General features: G+C 38.7%; 1 protein-coding gene across 1 annotated transcript in view; it reads left to right on the forward strand.

The window, feature by feature from the left end:
* The window catches only part of KCNH5 (potassium voltage-gated channel subfamily H member 5), a 290,625-nt gene extending 272,206 nt beyond the window's left edge, over positions 1-18,419 (forward strand). Inside the window, exon 11 of the mRNA XM_044232335.1 lies at positions 17,472-18,419. Within this exon, the coding sequence (XP_044088270.1) occupies positions 17,472-18,419 (948 nt within the window). The remainder of the gene's footprint in view (positions 1-17,471) is intronic.
* Positions 18,420-22,392: the final 3,973 nt, after the last annotated feature.

Here is a 22,392-nt window from a genome sequence, read left to right on the forward strand (position 1 = left end):
CTGATCTCGGAGACTTGGAAAGATGAAGACAAATATTTACCTGTGACAACATTTGATAAAAGTGCTACTTGTGATCGCCTTTCAATGTTGTAGCTCTTTTGGAATTTCTGCAGCTTTTGTTTAGGAAAACCAATTCTAGTATTTTTATTTATGTGTTCATTTTTGCATTTTATTTCTAAACATTAGTAGTGAATGGGGGTTGTGACTGGTTACTTTTAGCAAGACATGAGAAGAAAGAGGTGATCCCAGACAAGGGTTGGCTGGCTTATAAGCCAAGGGAAGGAATCGAGAATGGGAAAAAGTAGAAATAAGATTTGAAGGTCATTGTATGAAGAAGTCCATTAAGACTCTATTTTTGTAGCAAAGATCAGATAATGGATATGACCTCTCACAAAGCCTGATTCCTTCAGTGTAGCAGTCATTATGGTGGGGGTAGGGGGAGCAGGAGCGGGAGGGGAGTCAGAGTCTGGGGAGAGAAAGAGAGAGACACAGGCCCAAGAAAGCAAAGCGTTAAATCAGGCTTGAGAATTATACATAAAGAAAGAACTTTTTATGAGACTACAAGCACAAGGAATTGACTGTAAATATGTCAGAAACTTATTAAATTTTTTCCAAGACTTATATTGCCAGAGAAACCACAAGCCTGGTCTTAAAAAATCCCTTTACTATGTGAACCTGAAACCACACCTTAGGCCCTCAAATTTTCATAGGCAGGAAGTAGCTAAGGAAGTTCTTCAATCTTGAAATAGGACAAACTCTCTAATCCCTATCTCAGGTCTGACTATGGAATATGGACCCAGAACCACTTCCAAGAAGTTGGAATTGGAAGCCAGAGAACACAGGATGGGAGAGGTTATCCCGCATAGCTTGTCCCATACAACAGGCTGAGAGACTAATAAAGGAATTTACCCCACTGCTGGGGCGGAGAGGCCTTTTAGTGCCTGCCAGGTAGACTCCCAATACTGCTGTGGACCAGTAACTGGGGAGTGTTTGAGCCATTTTCCTTGTCCCCTTTGAATAGGAGTGTTTGGTCAGCCAGCCTGTTCCTGGTCCACGCTTGTCTATTGTGTAAGTGTGTATGCGTGTGTGTATATTTGGGGGGGTGCTGGGGTAGGGACAGGTGGATAACTTGCCTTTCTAGTTTACAGGCCACTCCATTCCAGGCTTCCCCACGTCGGGAAATGGCATTACCTTGGGCTTATCCTTGGGCTTAGATGAAAGAGAGGTTTTTAAAAATTTTTCTCTTTCTCTCTCAAATTGTTCATCCATTTATCTGCAAACCTGTCTATTTCACTGGCAAAAGAAATCCAGAATCTGACCACCTCTCACTACACCCATTTCTGCCTCCTGGTTCTAAGTCATCCTGACGTCTCACCTGGATGACTCCAAGAGCCTTCTAATTGGTAGCGTCCTTCTCTCCTCCCCACTTCCCAGTTTATTTTCCCTGAGTGGTCATCTCAAAGTAGGAGTGAGATCTTACACACCCTCTCCCAGGCTTCCCTCAGATCCAAGTCCCTGGCCTCCCTCTTTACCCAGTGCTACCTGCTTTGTCCTCTTTACTGCCCCTTGGCCGTGCAGAGCACTCTCTCACCTTGGGGCCCCCTCTCCCCACGGCTAGCTGCATGGCCCACTTCATTTCATCACTACCTCAGCTCGCAGATTCTCTTCCTGGGAGACCCAACGACTCTTCATTTATTTTTTTTATTTTTTTTTTTTAAAGATTTTTATTTATTTATTTGACAGAGAGAGATCACAAGCAGGCAGAGAGGCAGGCAGAGAGAGAGGAGGAAGCAGGCTCCCTGCTGAGCAGAGAGCCCGATGTGGGCCTCGATCCCAGGACCCTGAGATCATGACCTGAGCCGAAGGCAGCGGCTTAACCCACTGAGCCACCCAGGCGCCCTCTTCATTTATTTTTTGTAGCCCACATCACCACCTGACATTTTCTAGACTATTTAAGGAGTTTTGTTCTGTTCACTGACGTATACCTAAACACAGCCTGGAACATGGTGGGCGTTTGACAAACACTCATAATGTGAATGAAGATCTTGTTTGCTGCCACGTGCCACCATTAATAAGCGTGACAAAGGAAGTGCTGTCAGGGCATAGAGTAGGATGGACCCAGTTCTTCCTGGGGTGGTTAAGTGAAAGCCTCCCAGTGGGCGAGCTTCCCGGATGCTCTCCCTGTGCCATACGGGCCTTTGCACTTAGAAGGATCCTGTTCTTGGTTTAATGTTCTGCTGTTGTTATCTGGTTACTCCTAATAATTTTGAACAAGGAGTGTGCATCCTTTTCATTGTGACATAATTCACACACCATACAATTTACCACAAAGTATGCAATTCAGTACTTTTCAGAATGTTCACGAAGTTGTGCCACCATCACCAGTACCTCATTTCAGGAACTTCTCACCGCCCCAGAAGGAAGCTGCATGCCCATGGGTAGTCATTCCCCATTTCCCACTTTCCCCCTGGCCATAGATCATATTCTCTGACTCAATTTGCCTCTCCTGGGCATTTCAGATAAGTGAAATCAAACCTATGTGACTTTTAGCATTGGCCTCCTTTCACTTAGTATGTTTTCAAGGTCCGTCCGTTCTGCAGCGTGTATTAGTACTCCCACCCTTCTTCCGGCTTGGTAATTTCCCTTTGTATCCAGATAGACCCCGTTTTGGTTGCCGAGTCACCTGTCCTGGATATTTAGGTTGTTTCTACTTTTGGGCTATCATGAATAATGCTGCTATGAACACTGGCGTACTTGTGTTTGTGTGGCTGTATGTTTTTATTATGTTTCTTGGATATCTACCGAGGATTGGGATTGGTGGGTCACACTGTTACTCTGTTTAACTTTTTGCAAAACTGCAGAGCTGTTTGCCACATTTTATACTCCTTCCAGCAATGCATGGAGGGAGGTGTCCAACTTATCTACATCCTCCCGACACCTGTTATTTTTCTATTACTGATAACACATTATTTTTCCAATTATAGCCATCCTTGAGGATAGGAAGTATATCTCATTTGGTTTTGCATTTCCCTAATGACCAATGATATTGAGTATCTTTTCATGTGCCTATTAGCCATCTGTATAACTTCTTTGAAGAAATGCTATTCAAATCCTTTTTTTAATTTTCCTTTTGTCTCTTGTTGAGTCATAATAGTTCTTCATATATTCTAGATATTACACCCATATCAAATATATGATTTGCAAATACTGTCTCCCATTTTGTGGGTTGTCAGTTTACTTTCTCTTTGAAGCAAAAGAGTTTTGAATTTTGATGAAGTCCAGTTTGTTTATTTAATTATTTTTGGTGGCTTAAGGTTTAGGTGTCTAAAAAACCCTCCCCTAATTCAAGGCCACACAAATTTATGCCTTTGTCTCCTTCTAATAATTTCATAGCTTTACTTCTTCCATTTAGGCCTTTGACCCATTTTGAATTAAGTTTTGTGTATGGTGTGAAGCTTGTATCCATATTCATTTTATGTTTGTGCATCATTTGTTGAAAAGATTAATCTTTCCTCATTGAATTGCCTTGATATCCTTGTCAAAAACCAGTTGAGCGGGACGCCTGGGTGGCGCAGTTGGTTGGACGACTGCCTTCGGCTCAGGGCGTGATCCTGGAGTCCCAGGATCGAGTCCCACATCAGGCTCCCAGCTCCATGGGGAGTCTGCTTCACTCTCTGACCTTCTCCTCGCTCATGCTCTTTCTCACTGTCTCTCTCTCAAATAAATAAATAAAATCTTTAAAAAAAAAAAACCAGTTGAGCATAGATGCATGGTTTTAATTTTGGACACTTACTTCTGTTGCATTGATGCATGTCTGTTCTTATGACATTTCTCACTGTGTTGATTATGGTAGCTTTATAGTGAAATTTAAAACTGAGAAGTATGAGTCCTCCAATTACATTCTTATTTTTTTGGTATTGTTTTGGCTATTCTGGGTCCCTTGCATTCCATTCAAAGTTTAGGATCAGCTTGTCAATTTCTGAAAAACTAGCAATTAGAACTTTGATGGGAATTGAATTGAAGCTGCAGGTCAATTTCAGGAATATTGTGATGTTAACAATATTAGGTCTTCCAATCCATAAACATGAAATGTCTATTTATTTAAATCTTTATTTCTGCAATGTTTTGTAACTTTTGTGTCTAAGTCCTGCACTTTTGTTAATTTTTTTCCCTAAGTATTTTATTCTCTTTGATGCCATTGCCAATGAAATTGTTTTCTTAGTTTCATATTCAGATGGTTCCTAGCTAGTATATAGAAATACAACTAATTTTTAAAGAAAATTTATTTATTTATTTGTTAGAGCAAGTGAGAGAGAGCACAGGCAGGAGAAGTGGCAGACAGAGGGAGAATCAGGGTCCCTGCTGAACAGAGAGCTCATCGCAGACACCTAACTGAGTGAGCCACCCAGGCACCCGAAATACAACTAATTTTATATTGATTTCGTGTCATGCATCCTTCTGAACTCCTTTATTAGCTATAACAGCTGTGTGTGTATGTGTGTGTGTGTGTGTGTGTGTGTGTGTGTATGTGTATGTGTATTTCTCAGGAATTTCTATATTTTTTCATTCTGGGTGTCTTTAATTTCCTTGGCAATTTCTCTGGTTGGAACTTTCAACATTGCAGTTGAATACAAGTGGCAAGATGGGGCATAGTTACCTCTTTCCCCATTTTAGGAGAGAGCTTTCAGTATTTTACTATTAAGGATAATGTTAGAGGCTCCAAATTTTTATGTTGTATTGGGTTCCTATAAGTTATGTAGTTGGTCACGCCTCATAAAGGAGAGCACAGATGAGCGGAGTGTTAAAGGATAAGTAGGAGTTCCCCAGCATGCGAAGGGGAGGAGAGAGAACACTGTTTGCATTATCACAGATAGATTCTGGATCTCAAAGTGGTTGAGTATGACAGGAACATGGAGATCAAATGCGGAGTGAAGGAGTCAGGTTGGACAGGCAGGCTGAACAGAGCCATAGTAGATTTGCTGACTTATTAAAGAGCTTTACTTTTGTTTTCTGATTTTTTTTTGTGGGGGGGGTGGTTCTGCGATACTATGATATTTGATACACAATAGCAAAAAGTGGAATGAGGGGAAGTGAGACTAGAAACTGAGGCAGGGAGGGCAATTCGTGGATTCCAAATTTGAGACAAAGAATCTAAATCTTGCCAGCTTTACCTTGGACTAGCCATTTACTTGGTTTTGAAGACTATTCTTTCTTTCATTATTTTTCTTAAATGGAAAACACCTTTAGTAATAGAAACATAGATACTGAGTAACTATTTTAAGAACTATGCTAACACCAGTAATGGGTTTACAATATATGTTTTGTTATTTATGAAAAATACGTTTTTGTATTATGATAACCTGGAAAATTGAGATTAATGATTTTTTTTAAAGTTCGCATTATTTATTTATTTATTTATTATGTTCAGGTAGCCAGCATAGAAGAACATCATTAGTTTTTGATGCAGTGTTCAATGACTCATTAGTTGCGTATCACACCCTCTCATATGGTAAGGAAAAATGGGGCCTAGAAGATTTCATTAGTAAATTCAAGAATAGTATTAGTAATTTTAGGATGTTTTGCATTTGCATTTTACCAGCCACCCCATCCACATCAGGCATTACCTGACACATTTATAAAATCAAAAGATAATCCTTTTTTCCCTTTCCCCTCCCTCCTTTCTTTCCCTTCTTTTTTTTCCCTCTCTACTCATCTTCGTTTCCCTTTTTTTGTTTTCTACACTTATCAAGTAATTAGTTAATTCCTCAAAATGTATTTAGGACCTTAGAGGCTGAACTAGATCTATAACACATCCCTTGTCCTTGAAGAGCTTATGGACTTAGGAGTGGCTGAAGTAAAGCAGGGCAGCCAGATTTCAAAATAGAGTGTGATGTGTTATTGTTACCTTTCCTTCACACGTCTAAAATTTATTGAATGAATTTTCATCTGCCTCAGCCCCGTCACTGTGATCTTCATTCAGATGAGCTTATAGCCTCTGTTATTTACATGATAGTGGCTAATAAATCCTGCTTTGTTGTGTTAGTTTAGCTTGGAATGGATTGAAAGAACTAGGGGTAGAATTAGTGACTTACGTTGACAGAAAAAGTTAAAAAGAACAAAACCAACTAGATCCCATAAGAGTCAGATGAACTTGAGCTTCTGCCTGATCACGTATGGCTATAAATTCCTAGTCAATTCCCTAGAGTCACAGATCTGGAAAGTGATGGGCCATTTGAGGGGAAACTCCTCTATCTTCCTTCAAATTATATAACACTAAATCCGTGTCATTAAACAAATGATTCTAACCCTTTTTTTCCTTGCCTTTATTGGATTTCAAAGTTCAGTACACATTCAAATTATTCAATTTTGATATCGCTTTTATGATCAAATGTCCTACTTTTGAAATGGAAAGCTCAGTTGGCCATGTTCCCCGTTAAGTTTAAGAAGCTTTTATCATTTAAATAAATTAAACCTTCCAGCATGGGTTCCACAGAACATAATGAAGCACAGAGAAGAAAAGCTTAAATGAAATAAACCTCTTTGCTGATAGAAACAGAACAGGCTATTGTTCATTCTACCAATAAATGTGTGGCTGGAGTCATAGTCTGATTCATGATTTTTCTTTTTTTTAATTTTGTCCTTAATTTTTGTGGTATTCATCAGCAATTTGATTTGCCATTGGACAAAAGATAGACATAGAGTACATCAAGTGCAAACGTTCTAGGTTATTAATGCTGAGGAAAAAAACCCCAAATATTAGAGTTTTAGAAGTTGATTTAATACCATGTTGGGAATCATGGATATACATATTTTTCTTTTACATTGTTTAATTCATGTGTTAGATGAATACTAAGATCTTTCACATTTTCTAAAATGATTTCTTTGGGGAAATTAAAATTTTTTTCTAGAGAAAATTATCATTTCTACTTAATAATTGGGTAAAATTAATCTATATAACTTATGTATTCATTTAGCAGGAAATGTTTTCCTTTCTGTATGACACATTGCCCACACAGTAAATCAGCTGAATTATGAAAATGCTTATCATTTGTAGATCTTTCAATTGTCAAAGACTAGTAGGTAAAATTTTTTAAAAATTTAAATAAAAACATGGTCTTTTTAAAGGGCTTACCCAGATAAAATTGATCCACCTTTCCCTTCTGTTATTAAGTTGAACCATTTTATTATATACATAATTAAAAAGTTAAAGGTAAAAAGCACTTCTTAGAAGGAAGGATCAGCAGAATATATTTGAGAAGGCCCATGCTTGTAATCGTAATGTGGAATAATTACCATGCTATTTTTTATGATGAAATGTAGTCTCCTTAGTAATGAAAATGCATTGTTATTTAAATTTGGAGTTTAGGGTCATAAAGTTATCTTTAAAATTATGACAATTTATAGAAAGGGCCTATTACATTTAATGTTTTTGAAAAACAGTGAGTTACTTCCATCAGGCACCCCTGCTGTTTTGTGTTATTTATCTACAACACATTCTTTATAATTTAAGACAGAACAAAAAGCTATCATACTTTACAGATATGACATGATTCTACTTGTGGTGGTACCTCTGTGGATAATTAGTCTTTAAACCTTGTAATCATGATAAAATCATCTCTCTTTTTTTTAAATAAAGATTTTTATTTATTTATTTGACAGAGACACAGTGAGAGAGGGAACACAAGCAGGGCGAGTAGGAGAGGGAGAAGCAGGCCTCCCACCTAGCAGGGAGCCTGATGCGGGGCTCAGTCCCAGCACCCTGGGATCATGACCTGAGCCAAAGGCAGAGGCTTAACGACTGAGCCACCCAGGCGCCCCTCATCTCTTCATTTTTTAAAAATTTTCAGTGCCTGAAAAAAGTGTGGCATTGTCACCAACTAGAAAATAAGTTCTTAGACGTTATTGCAGCCTTACAATGGAATCAGAGATAGTTCTCATTCAAGTTCTTCAATGATTTGTGGGTCAAAGGTTTGAATGTGATTATATTGAGACAGCATTTGTTAACTATCTACTTGTGCCCAGCAGTGGGCTAGGTGCTGAGGATGCCAGGAGGTAGATGATGTTGTGTTTGTCTCCAAGTAAGGAAATAAGAGTAGACATTCATGATCAATTACAAGAATATAGATATCATTGACTCATTGTTTAGATACTGAAAAATAATGTTTAAAAAGCAGAAAATCTTCCCATTTGTAGTCATTTTTATTCATAGAACTATCACAAACATACTTTGCTGAATGTATGAGGATTTTATTGGTGAATAACATTTACTTATTGAGGACCTTCAGTGTAACACTGTTGGAGAGTCTAGAGATATAGCATGTGGTAAAAGAGACAAAAATCTCTGCCCCCATAAACAAGTGCATTATGTAGTAGTGGAATCAAGAATGGTATTAGAGTCCAGGGAAGACTATACCTTTCGACCCACCCTGCCCTGTTTTTGGTAAAGCCAGGGTATTTAATATAAGTAGAAGCAAGTTATTACATGCATTACAAAATGCAGCATGTATTTTAAAGGCTTTGCCTTTGAGAATAAGATGGCTTAGAAGTTGCCTCTCCTAACACCCTCCCCAGCAAGCACAGAGCTGCGGTCCTTTCAATCACTGCTTTCAGGGTTGGTGCACCATGGCAAATATCCTGCGAAGGGTTATCTGTTGGGTATGAAACTGCTATATCATTCCCTACTTTACCCCCTCAACTACCCATATCTTTGTGGGTCCAGGAGGAAGTGTTAGAATCACCTTACAGAGCTGCAGTAGAGTGTAATGGTGGCACTGCTTGCAACTGGACTTCTTGGATTTATCCCGGGCACTGACTCCTTGGGTGACCTGGGGCAAACCACCAAATCATCTCTCCGTGCCTCAGTTTGCTCTTCGGAACTTGAGAATAATAGGTCCTATATCAAAGAGCAGTTATGACAGTTAAAGGAGGTAATACACATGTGGAAGTGGCCCTTTGCTATATGCAAACTTTTAGTAACTATTTTTTAATAAGTCGTACTTTACATTCTACAGCCAAAAGAAAGAATAAATTTCACCTCAGTCAGTAAACTTCATCTAACCCAGTCATTTTTATAAAGTTGCCTCTGGCTTAAAAGCTTGGTTATGGTAAATAGTTGGCCAAAGCCTAGTATTATTGCTTTCACCTGGGCTCCAGGTCAAATTCTGTAGCTTGGGTAGGAAATTTCCTCATGACTCTCTCTTCCCAGCCCTCTCTCTGCACCTGGTTCTGCTTTCACTGGGCTCCTGATTGTCTAAGGGCCCACTACTAAGGGGCCGGGGCTGGTGGGGGGGGGCGGTGTCTGCTTCATACCCAGGGCTTGTCTGTGAGACCTGGAGAGCTTGTGGTAACTCCTCAGAGCCTTGGCCTTTGAGCTGGCTGCACCAGTGACTGGGCTGATTTACTGTGTGCATATTTATTGGTCTGAAAGGCCCTGGCAGCAGGGGTCCTACAGAGTGTAGTGACTTCTCCCCCTTCTTGAAGTACTTTTGCCTCATCTCGCTTCCAGGGGGCTGAAATCACAATTGTCCACCTTCTGTAGTTCCTGGGCCCGTGGGGACCCTACCCATGCCCCTCCAAGCACACAAGAAGCATGGGTAGACACGAGGAGGTGAACCTTTCCCCTCCTCATAAAAGAGGGTTTATGCTTTTTTTTTTTTTAAGCAGGCTTTGTTAGCTCTGGAGAGTAAACTCATGGTCCTGCTCCCTGCAAAGTCCAGATGAGAAGTCAGGGCCTGTCTCAATGTGTGTAAGTACCCCTCAAGCTCCAGGGGCTAAGTCTAGCTCCACCTCATCTCCTATCCCCCTGGAGTGGGGAGATGGAGAGAAAGGAACAATGTGCAGCACTTGGGATTCTGATATCCCAAATCTCTTTTCTTTCTCAATTCCTTTTTTATCTTCATGGTGGCCAAATATGCCATATGCCAGCCCAGTTCTATCTCATTTGTCCCCTGATGCAGACTGGCCCCCTGGTTCTGGGACAGGACTCCTTTGTACTAGGCAGTTTGGCGTTTGGGGTCTTGGTTCTCAGCTTAATAGTAGCAGTCCAGACACCTTTGTTTGCTCTTGGTTTGTGGGGAGGGGCCAGATGGTGGCCAGGGAAACTGCAGAAGGCTTCTTTTATTGCTGTTTTACATGGGCTTAAATCACTAAACATTCTAAACTTGCTAAGCACACAATAATTATAAGCAGTCATTAGCCATGATATTGAAATTTTAAAGCATAATGCTCTTGGCTAAGATGTCAACAAATATTCACTTCCAGGGACACCAAATATTTCAATATAATTTCTAAAAACTGTGAACTTCACACAGCAGTACACATGGATACTACAGAGATAGTAATATTTTTGTCTATTATATACCAGTAGCATTGAAACAGATCCTTTTATTGTAAATGTAAAGGCAACTCTCAGTTACTACATCACACTAAGGCTGTATCTAACCAAGGCTTAGGAGCTACCTTTAAAAAGACAAAAAGGTCAGAGTTGAGTGGGAAGGAGGATGTGGCCAGTCATTTGTCCCCCCATGTCAGTTTCTAAAACCAAACTGAGTACCTTTTCAATGAAGAGGGATGGAAAAGGAATATGGTATCTGTGTTCATGTTTGAATCTAATATTGTGAAGGCTCAGTATAAGCTCTGTTTACTTAGGAAGCATGAGGAACATGTCAACCCTTTGAAAAATTATGCTGGAACTTTGAGGTCAGACTGTCAGGTAAGTATTACATCATTTAAAAGATCAAATTTTGGGATACCTGGGTGGCTCAGTCTGTTAAGCATCTGCCTTCAGCTCAAGTTATGATCCCAGGGTCCTGGGATAGAGCCCCATGTCGGGCTCCCTGCTTAGTGGGGAGCCTGCTTCTCACCCTCCCACTCCCCCTGCTTGTGCCTGCTCTCTCTCTCTCTGTCAAATAGATAAGTAAAATTCTTAAAAAAAAAAATCCAATTTCATGTGCCACTAGAGAGGGAAAAGTATGCTGGTCTTTACAGACAGTTATTGAATTTAGAGAATATTTATTTTAAAATACATATCATTACCACTTAATAAACTGTGCTTAGTGCATCAGTCTCAATTTAGAAAGTGTGCTCTTAGAGGATTGCTATCTCCCTGACTTTTCTGTTAAGTGACCATCACTAGTATTGGTTTCTAGTATAAACTGATGTTTGTAATGTTACTCTGGAAGCTATTGAATCCTCAAGAGGTGCTGGAGATGGTTTCAAATACAAAGTATTTTATGAGAGTTCAATGGAGAGAACCAAAATATTTTAAGTGTCTCTTATATGCTATGCACTTGCCATACATCTCCAATCTAACCAATAAATTAATGAGAGAGGGTAATGAAGTAATTTTGCCAGCCTCAGAAAATTGTGATTCTTTTTTTTTAATCCATTTTTTTTTTTTAGATTGTTAAAAATTTATTTGACAGAGAGAGATCACAAATAAGCAGAGAGGCAGGCAGAGAGAAAGGAGGAAGCAGGCTCCCGCTGAGCAGAGAGCCCGATGCAGGGCTCGATCCCAGGACCCTGAGACCGTGACCTGAGCTGAAGGCAGTGGCCCAACCCACTGAGCCACCCAGGCGCCCCAGAAAATTGTGATTCCAAGAGAACTGTAATATAACTCCCTTCTGAATTTTCCTGCTAGCGCACCTGCAGTTATTTTGTTCTTCAGAAGGAGACTGAGCAAAAAGTCTCACATTCATTAAATTCACTTCTAACTTTAATAATATGAGTGGTAATTTCTTACATGAAGAGTTTTACTTCTCTTGATGGAGTTATAAGTCCTTCCCAGTATTATTTTCAAAAGATGTTTTATTTATTTATTTTTTAAAATTTTTTAGAAGTAAATTATATAACCAGAAGGTACTGAATCCTATGTAGAAAAAGCTAGAAACTCCTATCAATTGGATGATGGACCATCTGGCTTGATTCTTCTCTATATTTTGAATTTGTATTACAACATTTTGCAAACATTTTTACAAAATGTTCAAAAGACATTTTATTTATTTATTTATTTATTTTTAAACTTTTTATTTTTTATAAACATATATTTTTATCCCCAGGGGTACAGGTCTGTGAATCGCCAGGTTTACACACTTCACAGCACTCACCAAAGCACATACCCTCCCCAATGTCCATAACCCCACCCCCCCTTCTCCCAACCCCCCCTCCCCCTAGCAACCCTCCATTTGTTTTGTGAGATTAAGAGTCACTTATGGTTTGTCTCCCTCCCAATCCCATCTTGTTTCATTTATTCTTCTCCTACCCCCTTAAGCCCCCATGTTGCATCACCACTTCCTCATATCAGGGAGATCATATGATAGTTGTCTTTCTCCGCTTGACTTATTTCACTAAGCACGATACGCTCTAGTTCCATCCACGTTGTTGCAAATGGCAAGATTTCTTTTTTTTGATGGCTGCATAGTATTCCATTGTGTATATATACCACATCTTCTTGATCCATTCATCTGTTGATGGACATCTAGGTTCTTTCCATAGTTTGGCTATTGTGAACATTGCTGCTAGAAACATTCGGGTGCACGTGCCCCTTCGGATCACTATGTTTGTATCTTTAGGGTAAATACCCAGTAGTGCAATTGCTGGGTCATAGGGCAGTTCTATTTTCAACATTTTGAGGAACCTCCATGCTGTTTTCCAGAGTGGTTGCACCAGCTTGCATTCCCATCAACAGTGTAGGAGGGTTCCCCTTTCTCCACATCCTCGCCAGCATATGTCATTTCCTGACTTGTTGATTTTAGCCATTCTGACGGGTGTGAGGTGATATCTCATTGTGGTTTTGATTTGTATTTCCCCGTAGCCGAGTGATATGGAGCACTTTTTCATGTGTCTGTTGGCCATCTGGATGTCTTCTTTGCAGAAACGTCTGTTCATGTCCTCTGCCCATTTCTTGATTGGATTATTTGTTCTTTGGGTGTTGAGTTTGCTAAGTTCTTTATAGATTTTGGACACTAGTCCTTTATCTGATATGTCATTTGCAAATATCTTCTCCCATTCTGTCAGTTGTCTTTTGGTTTTGTTAACTGTTTCCTTTGCTGTGCAAAAGCTTTTGATTTTGATAAAATCCCAAAAGTTCATTTTTGCCCTTGCTTCCCTTGCCTTTGGCGATGTTCCTAGGAAGAAGTTGCTGCGGCTGAGGTCGAAGAGGTTGCTGCCTGTGTTCTCCTCAAGGATTTTGATGGATTCCTTTCTCACATTGAGGCCCTTCATCCATTTTGAGTCTATTTTTGTGTGTGATGTAAGGAAATGGTCCAATTTCATTTTTCTGCATGTGGCTGTCCAATTTTCCCAACACCATTTATTGAAGAGGCTGTCTTTTTTCCATTGGACATTCTTTCCTGCTTTGTCGAAGATTAGTTGACCATAGAGTTGAGGGTCTATTTCTGGGCTCTCTATTCTGTTCCATTGATCTATGTGTCTATTTTTGTGCCAGTACCATGCTGTCTTGATGATGACAGCTTTGCAATAGAGCTTGAAGTCCGGAATTGTGATGCCACCAACTTTGGCTTTCTTTTTCAATATCCCTTTGGCTATTCGAGGTATTTTCTGGTTCCATATAAATTTTAGATTTATTTGTTCCATTTCTTTGAAAGAGATGGATGGTACTTTGATAGGAATTGTATTAAATGTGTAGATTGCTTTAGGTAGCATAGACATTTTCACAATATTTATTCTTCCAATCCAGAAGCATGGAACATTTTTCCATTTCTTTGTGTCTTCCTCAATTTCTTTCATGAGTACTTTATAGTTTTCTGAGTATAGATTCTGTGACTCTTTGGTTAGGTTTATTCCTAGGTATCTTATGGTTTGGGGTGCAATTGTAAATGGGATTGACTCCTTAATTTCTCTTTCTTCTGTCTTGTTGTTGGTGTAGAGAAATGCAACTGACTTCTGTGCATTGATTTTATATCCTGACACTTTACTGAATTCCTGTACAAGTTCTAGCAGTTTTGGAGTGGAATCTTTTGTGTTTTCCACATAGAGTATCATATCATCTGCAAAGAGTGATAATTTGACTTCTTTTTTGCCGGTTTGGATGCCTTTAATTTCCTTTTGTTGTCTGATTGCTGAGGCTAGGACTTCTAGTACTATGCGAATAGCAGTGGTGAAAATGGACATCCCTGCCGTGTTCCTGACCTTAGCGGAAAAGCTTTCAGTTTTTCTCCATTGAGAATGATATTTGTGGTGGGTTTTTCATAGATGGCTTTGATGATATTGAGGTATGTGCCCTCTATCCCTACACTTTGAAGAGTTTTGATCAGGAAGGGATGCTGGACTTAGTCAAATGCTTTTTCAGCATATGATACTATTGAGAGTATCATATGGTTCTTGTTCTTTCTCAAAAGACATTTTAAATGAAATTTATGCATACTTACTTGTGGTTACCCATCTAACAGCCCACACAATATGTATTTAATTCTATAGTTAAAGTTTACCCTCAAAATAGAAAACAAAAACTAATTCAAGTAGTACATTCACCCTCATTATTGTAGCATTATTTTCAATGGCCAAATTATGGAAGCAACCCTAGTGTCTACTGATAGACAAATGGATAAAGATTGTTATACATATACAATGAAATTTTATTCAGTCATAACAAAAAGTATGTTGCCATTTGCAGCAATATGGATGGAGCTAGACAATATAATGCTAAGTGAAATAGATTGATCAGAGAAAGAAAAATACCATATCTTTTTTTGAAATTTTATTTTTTCAGTGTTCCAAGATTCATTGTCCATGCACCACACCCACTGTTCATGCTTTATGTGCCCTGCTTAATACCCACCACCAGGTTCACCCATGCCCTCATCCCTCTCCCCTCCAAAACCCTGTTTGTTTCTCAGAGTCCACAGTCTCTCTTGCTTCATCTCCCCCTCTGATTTACCCCAATTCACTTTTCCTTTCCTTTTCCAAATGTTCTCCATGTTACTCCCTATGCTCCACAAATGAGTGAAACCATATCATAATTGACTTTCTCTGCTTGACTTATTTCACTCAGCATACTCTCCTCCAGTCCTGTCCATGTTGATACAAAAGTTGGGTATTTGTCCTTTCTGATGGCTGAGTAATATTCCATTGTATATATGGGCCATATCTTCTCTATCCATTCATCTGTTGAAGGGCATCTTGGCTCTTTCCACAGTTTGGTGGCCATTGCTGCTGTGACAGCTGGGGTACAGATGGCCCTTCTTTTCACTACATCTGTATCTTTGGGGCAAATACCCAGTAATGCAATTGTAGGGTCAAAGGGTAGCTCTATTTTTAATTTCTTAAGGAATCTCCACACTGTTTTCCAAAGTGGCTGCCCCCACTTACATTCCCACCAACAGTGTAAGAGGATTCCCCTTTCTCCACAACACTTGTTGTTTCCTGTCCTGTTAATTTTGGCCATTTTACCAGGTATAAGGTGGTATCTCAGTGTGGTTTTGATTTGAATTTCGCTGATGGGTAATGATGATGAACATTTCTTCATGTGTCTGTTAGCCATCTATATGTCTTCTTTGGAGAATCATCTTTTCATGTCTTCTGCCCATTTTTTGATGTGATTATCTGTTTTGTGTGTGTTGAGCTTGAGGAGTTCTTTATGGAACATAACGTGAAGCCCCAGCTTTGTTATTCTTTTTCAACATTTCCTTTGTGATTTAGGGTTTTTTTCTGGTTCCATACAAATTTTAGGGTTGTTTGTTCCAGTACTTTGAAAAATACCAGTGGAATTTTGATCGGGATGGCACTGAAAGTACAGATTGCTCTGGGCAGTATAGACATTTTAACAATGTTTATTCTTCTGATCCATGAGCATGGAATGCTTTTCCATCTTTTTATATCTTCAATTTCTTTCATGAGTGTTCTGTAGTTCCTCAAGTACAGATTCTTTACCTCTTTGGTTAGGTTTGTTTCAAGGTATCTTATAGTTCTTGGTGATATAGTGAATATAATCTATCCTCTAATTTCCCTTTCTATATTTTCATTATTAATGTATAAGAAAGCAACTGATTTCTGTGCACTGATTTTGTATCCTTTTTGATGGGGTCTTTGCCTGGTTTAGGGATCAAGGTAATGCTGGCTTCATAGAAAGAGTCTGGAAGACAAATAATTCATTCATATGTGGAGTTTAAAAAACAAAACAAATGAGCAAAGGGAAAAGAAAGAGAGAGCAAAACCAGGAAACAGACTCTTAACTATAGAGAACAACAAACTCATGGTTGCCAGAGGAGAGGTAGGTGGGGAATGGGGGAAACAGGTGATGGGGATTAAGAAGTGCACTTGTCGAGATGGGCACTGGGTGATATATGGAGTGTGTTGAATCACTAGGTTGAACAGAACATTATATGTTAATTCTGGAATTAAAAAACTTAATAAAAAAAACTTCTGGAAATATGCACAGAAAACTATTAATACTGAAATCTGAATGGGAGAAACACTTTACACTGAAATTGTTTATAATATTTCAAAAGATAAGAAGAACCTGTAAGTAGTTTGGAATAATGATGAGAGAAAAAAATGAATACTAACAGTAAAAAAATTTTAAGGAATATTGAAATTTGAAGAGTCCAATCTCCTACCCCGTGATAGTATTACATGGACAACACACTTACTTACTGGGATATTTTAGTGGTGTGAAGTTCATCAGTTTTCAAGACTCTTTATTCAATAAATAGCAGCTTAAAATGAAGTATATTTTGAGCTGGTATTTATCTCTCAGAAACTTTTACTTACAGATCCTAGTTCTGTACACCTAAATAAATGTAATCCCTCCCCCCAACCATCACAGGTGCTATGTTAGTGAACCATCTAACATTTTGGTACTTTTATAGCCTGGAACTCATAATTTAACCCCTAAGCAGGGGATGTTATTAAAAATGATACTGAATATATTGGTATGTAAAAGGAAAACATACAAGAAATAGAGATGCGAGGAAATTTAATGTTTTCCTTACACATATACGTAAACACATATATACTAACATATTCATTTATATGTTTTCTATTAAACGAGAACATAAACTAGAAAGCAAGTACCTCTCTTAACTGTTTGGTGGGTATTAAGTAAGGGACTTGATGGAATGAGCACTGAGTGTTAAAAGCAGGTAATGAATCACTAAATTCTACCTCTGAAACTAATAATATACTATATGTCAATTACATTGAATTTAATTTTTAAAAAATTTAAATAAAAAAAAAAAGAAAACAAGTACCTCTCTTCAGCTCTCTCTCCATTACATTCCCCTTCCTGTATGCAAGAGAGTAGGATGACATAAGCTAAGTCGTTGCTCCTATGGTGAGTTCTCAGTATACTGCATGCATTAAATGGCACTGAGGTATTTTTTCCCTTCCGAAATGATCTTAACCTGCGTTTGAGGGTTTCCTTAGTAAAACAAAGTTTATCCAGCATCCTGTCACACGATTAGCAGTCCATCTAGGTTTATAATCACATTCTGAACATCTCTCCCCTTCCACAGATCATTTTCCGAAAAATCAGTGACGTGAAGAAAGAGGAAGAGGAGCGCCTCAGGCAGAAGAACGAGGTCACCCTCAGCATCCCTGTGGACCACCCGGTTCGAAAGCTCTTCCAGAAGTTCAAGCAGCAGAAGGAGCTGCGGAATCAGGGGTCCACCCAGAGCGACCCCGAGCGGAACCAGGTTCAGGTAGAAAGCCGCTCCTTACAGAATGGAGCTTCCATCACGGGCACCAGTGTGGTCACTGTGTCGCAGATCACGCCCATCCAGACGTCTCTGGCTTACGTGAAAACCAGCGAGTCCCTCAAGCAAAACAACCGTGAGGCCATGGAACTCAAGCCCAATGGCGGTGCTGACCCCAAATGCCTCAAAGTCAACAGCCCGATCAGGATGAAGAACGGAAATGGGAGGGGATGGCTGCGACTCAAGAATAACATGGGGGCGCATGAGGAGAAAAAGGAAGACTGGAATAATGTCACAAAAGCCGAGTCCATGGGGCTACTGTCAGAGGACCCCAAGGGCAGCGATTCGGAGAACAGCGTTACCAAAAACCCATTAAGGAAAACAGATTCTTGTGACAGTGGGATTACAAAAAGTGACCTTCGTCTGGATAAGGCCGGAGAGGCCCGGAGTCCGCTGGAGCACAGCCCGATTCAGGCTGACGCCAAGCACCCCTTTTATCCCATCCCAGAGCAGGCCTTACAAACCACACTGCAGGAAGTCAAGCATGAACTCAAAGAGGACATTCAGCTGCTAAGCTGCAGAATGACTGCCCTGGAAAAGCAGGTGGCAGAAATTTTAAAAATACTCTCTGAAAAAAGCGTGCCCCAGACCTCTTCTCCCAAATCCCAAATGCCACTCCAAGTACCTCCCCAGATACCATGTCAGGATATTTTTAGTGTTTCAAGGCCTGAGTCACCTGAATCTGACAAAGATGAAATCCAGTTTTAATAAATATATCTACACATATATATTTGTTAATATATTAAAACAGTATATACATCTATATACATATGTGTGTATATACCGTATATACATCTATATATTTTCACTTGCTTTCAATATGATGAACACAATATGGATTTTGATATGTAAATACTGCATGTCCAGCTGGATTCTGGCCTGCCAAAGAAGATGATTATTTAAAACATAGATATTGCTTGTATATTATGCAGTTGACTGCATGCACACTTTACATTTATTTATAATCTCTATTCTAATACAAAAAAAGTATGATTTTTGTTAACCAAGGCAATGTAACATTTGAAGAATCAGGGTCCAACCTGCCAATGTTGCCATGACAAATTTGATCTCAGGCTGAGTATATTGAGCTGTCATTTTCTCACTATTCTGTTAAGTTAAAATTAGAGATTAATGCCAAGGGAGGGTTCAACCTTTTAGACTGTTGGTACCATTTTATAATCTCTTTTCATAGGATATTTTTCTGTAACTTAGTGTTAGGTTATTTTCCCCAACAGGCAGTGTTTGCTCCATCTAAATGACTGTTTTGTTGCCTAAATCAGATAGCAGTGTGGGATATTGAGAACGTATTGCTATGAGTTTTGTGCATGAATTGCATTTTTGCTCAACTATACCTCTCCTTTTTAAACACTGTACTTAGATAGTAATCATTTACTCTTATGTAAGGAAATCCCTACTCCCTCCGTCTTGGAGAACAGCTGCCATCTTAGCTGATTTTATCAACCCCATAAATATGGAACTATTAATGTAGTGCATATTATTATAGAAAAACTGCACCACAGGGTAAAAGGGCCTTTTAACAATTCACATTAGTGATGCTGGTTTTTCAGATGTGATGAATATTCTAAATTTGTGTTTCTAAAACTTGTTCAAAGGTGAGGTTGAAAGGCTCTTGGCAAAGAAACAAAACACATTTGAGTAATCGTATCAAAATCGTAACTATAATGATATAAATAAAAGTGAATGTAAACAGATAGTTTTTGTAGCATATCTGTAACTTAGGGTGAAACACAGGTACAGAACCGTTCACACATGATTCTTAACAATGTTTATAGGGATAACGCATCAAACATGGTTAGGAAAAAACCTAAGAAGTAGATGTTAAGTTGCTCAGTTCAGATAACTGCTTTTCTATCATTTTATTCTGGTTACAATTTTCTAAAGCTTTTTTGCACACAGTTCTACTGTAGAACTTCTGCTGAATTGCTACACTAGACTACTGTGGCTCAGGCAGATCTATTTATGAAAGGAGGGTACTAAAGACTGAATTTCAGAGTCTTTTGAGTCCTAAATCCTCTTCTTAGAAAGTGCCTATAATCAACTAAAAAAAAAAAAAAGTAACAAACACTTGTGTATAGTTAGTCCCTTAAATGGTATGTATTGAGAATAAAATACATGTTCATTTGTAAGAACCCAGAAAAATTTCTTTCTTTTGACCAAAGTATATTTTGTGAAGTTGATCAAAGAGGCATAATTTTAAACTGGTGCGTGCATGTTTAAGTTTGCATCAAGTTGAAAATAGACTCCGGTAATTTGTACATTATCGGACCATCTGTACATATATGTTAACAACATACACAACATGATAGCAAAATCAAAGGAGATTTTTTGACCTACCGTTGCCATTTTTATGAGCTTTTCTTACTGTGTCACAGCATCCCCAAACAAAACCACCAGAACTGAAAGACAAGTTATCGCAATCAGACTGGAGAAGTGCAGAACACAGCAATTTACAAAAACAATTGGTATTTTAGAATTTCTACTAGAGCTTCTTCACATGCCCACAAGATGTGCCTCTAAAATCCAGGAGTCTCAGAACAGATAGAATGTGCCATGGGTTCCATTTCCCCTTCTTTGTGCCCACAACTTCCATTACTCAGCATGGAAATTTCCAGGGGAGCATGTCTCCATGCCATGCTACCTACCAACCAACATCGACCTACCACAGGCACAAGAAAATCTGGCAATCACAGTATAAGGAATCAGCCTTGAAACTGAGACTTAGGTTGCTTCCATGGTGAGGATGGTACTTTTTTCTGGACCTCTGACATTTATTGAATTTCAGGGTATTTTTCTATTTAATGGTGTATGAGACAAGCTTGGTTAAGCTTTTAAAGGTAAAATGAATGGTAAAAAAAATCTGCATACAGAAATGGTCAGTCTAACTTTAGCCACATGCTTCAAAAAATAACCATTGGTGTAAAGCTGTGTCAGAACGACTAAAACAGCAGGGCAATCTGATGTTGCAATCCACACCTTTGCTCATGAGTGGTGCAAATATTGGCTGTGTTCTGCCATTGACTCAATTGACCTACAATATTATTGTTCATATACATGAGCAAGAAACATGGTTTTGAACTCCCCCAGGTTGTCCTCAAGGAGGGAAAAGTATCAATTGCTTGCTTATGGTGCAGTTATCACACTATTCTTTTCCAGTCACCTGTGTTCCTATGTGCATGACATGACGAGGTGCTGAAGGCAGTCTACTGTTCTCAGCAGAAATGCATGTGTTCAGCATCACTGTATATAGAGTAGTCTTTTAGGTTCCCAGATTCTACAATTCTTACCAGTTGAACTTACCCGGATTTGAGTGAAGGGTGAACACTTGCTTTAATACATGCAATAATGATACAGTCCTGTTCTGTGTCTCCTTGGCTGGTACACAGACAGTAGATTCTCTTTTGGGGGACCAGACGACTGCATGTTTTATTCTTACACTGTATAGATGCTTTTGGTGCATCCAGAGTAAAATTTTTATTATTATATTTCTGAACAATGTACTAATAGGAGTAAATAGATACATATTTAAAATCCAAACATTTTCCAAAGCAACGTACATACCTTCAATATTTTTCTATGATGCAGATGGTCAGATGCTGTACCCTAGACAGATGGTTGTAATCTAATAGTAAAAGTCAAACAAAAATAGAAATGTGAGCTGTGCATCATAATGACAAGTTTTGCCAGTCTGTATTAGGATAGTATTGCACTGAATATGATCTTGTAGATAGAAGATCTTGTGATAAAGAGAACACAGGCACACAAAAGGCAGATGACAAAACCAAAGCTACTAGTGTCCCACAATGACATAAATAGTACTTAGAATGGTTTGGGCATAGATGTTGAATAGAGACAGATACATCATTGTTAAAATGGAAAATTTTTATTATGACACCAGTTTCACAGTATGTACAGGAGTACAACTGTCCTAAGTACTCAGTTTCAAAAAAAACGTATGTAGATCAGAGCAAAAGAATTAGAAAATTTGGGATTTTAAACTGCTTTTAAGGACAGGTATATGCCCCCTGGAGTTCCCAGTACATTAACAAGAATATTAATTATGATACCTAACAAAAATGCCATTTTGAAAATTTAAACTATTGGGGCCCAAATGCAAACACAGCTTCCTTTAAGGAGATTTTGTTCTCCTGAGATCTGGCCCATTTCCTGTTCTATTTTAAATCACTGGATTCTTTCAGGAAACTTTAAAAACATTAGTCTTCAGAGCAGAGACTGTTTTTAAAGTGTGCAGTGGCTGGTACTGGTGGAATTATGTGTCATATTAATGAATTTTACTATCTTGTATAATTTTTATCTTTTAAGCTATTTTATGTCTCTTCCAAAATTTTATGTAGGTAATGAGAAAATTTATCTAGAATGTACATATCATACATGGAAAACTTTAAAATATGAATATTTTGTAATTATGTGAATGTTGTGTTTTAATATTTTGTTACATATAAGAATATTTCTCTTGTGGTCTTGATGGAAAAGGAGAGAAGAAAGAACAATTTTTTTGGAAAACATCCCAGGATTAGTATCTGAGCTCTGTCTTGGATTCTGAATCTAGCTTTGCCACAATTACAGTGTAACTTTGGCAAATTAACTGTTCTTTGGTGTGTCTGGGCTTCAATTTCCCGACCAATAAATACTGAAATGAAGA

The sequence above is a fragment of the Neovison vison genome, chromosome 13, assembly GCF_020171115.1.
Source record: "Neovison vison isolate M4711 chromosome 13, ASM_NN_V1, whole genome shotgun sequence".
NCBI lineage: Eukaryota > Metazoa > Chordata > Mammalia > Carnivora > Mustelidae > Neogale > Neogale vison.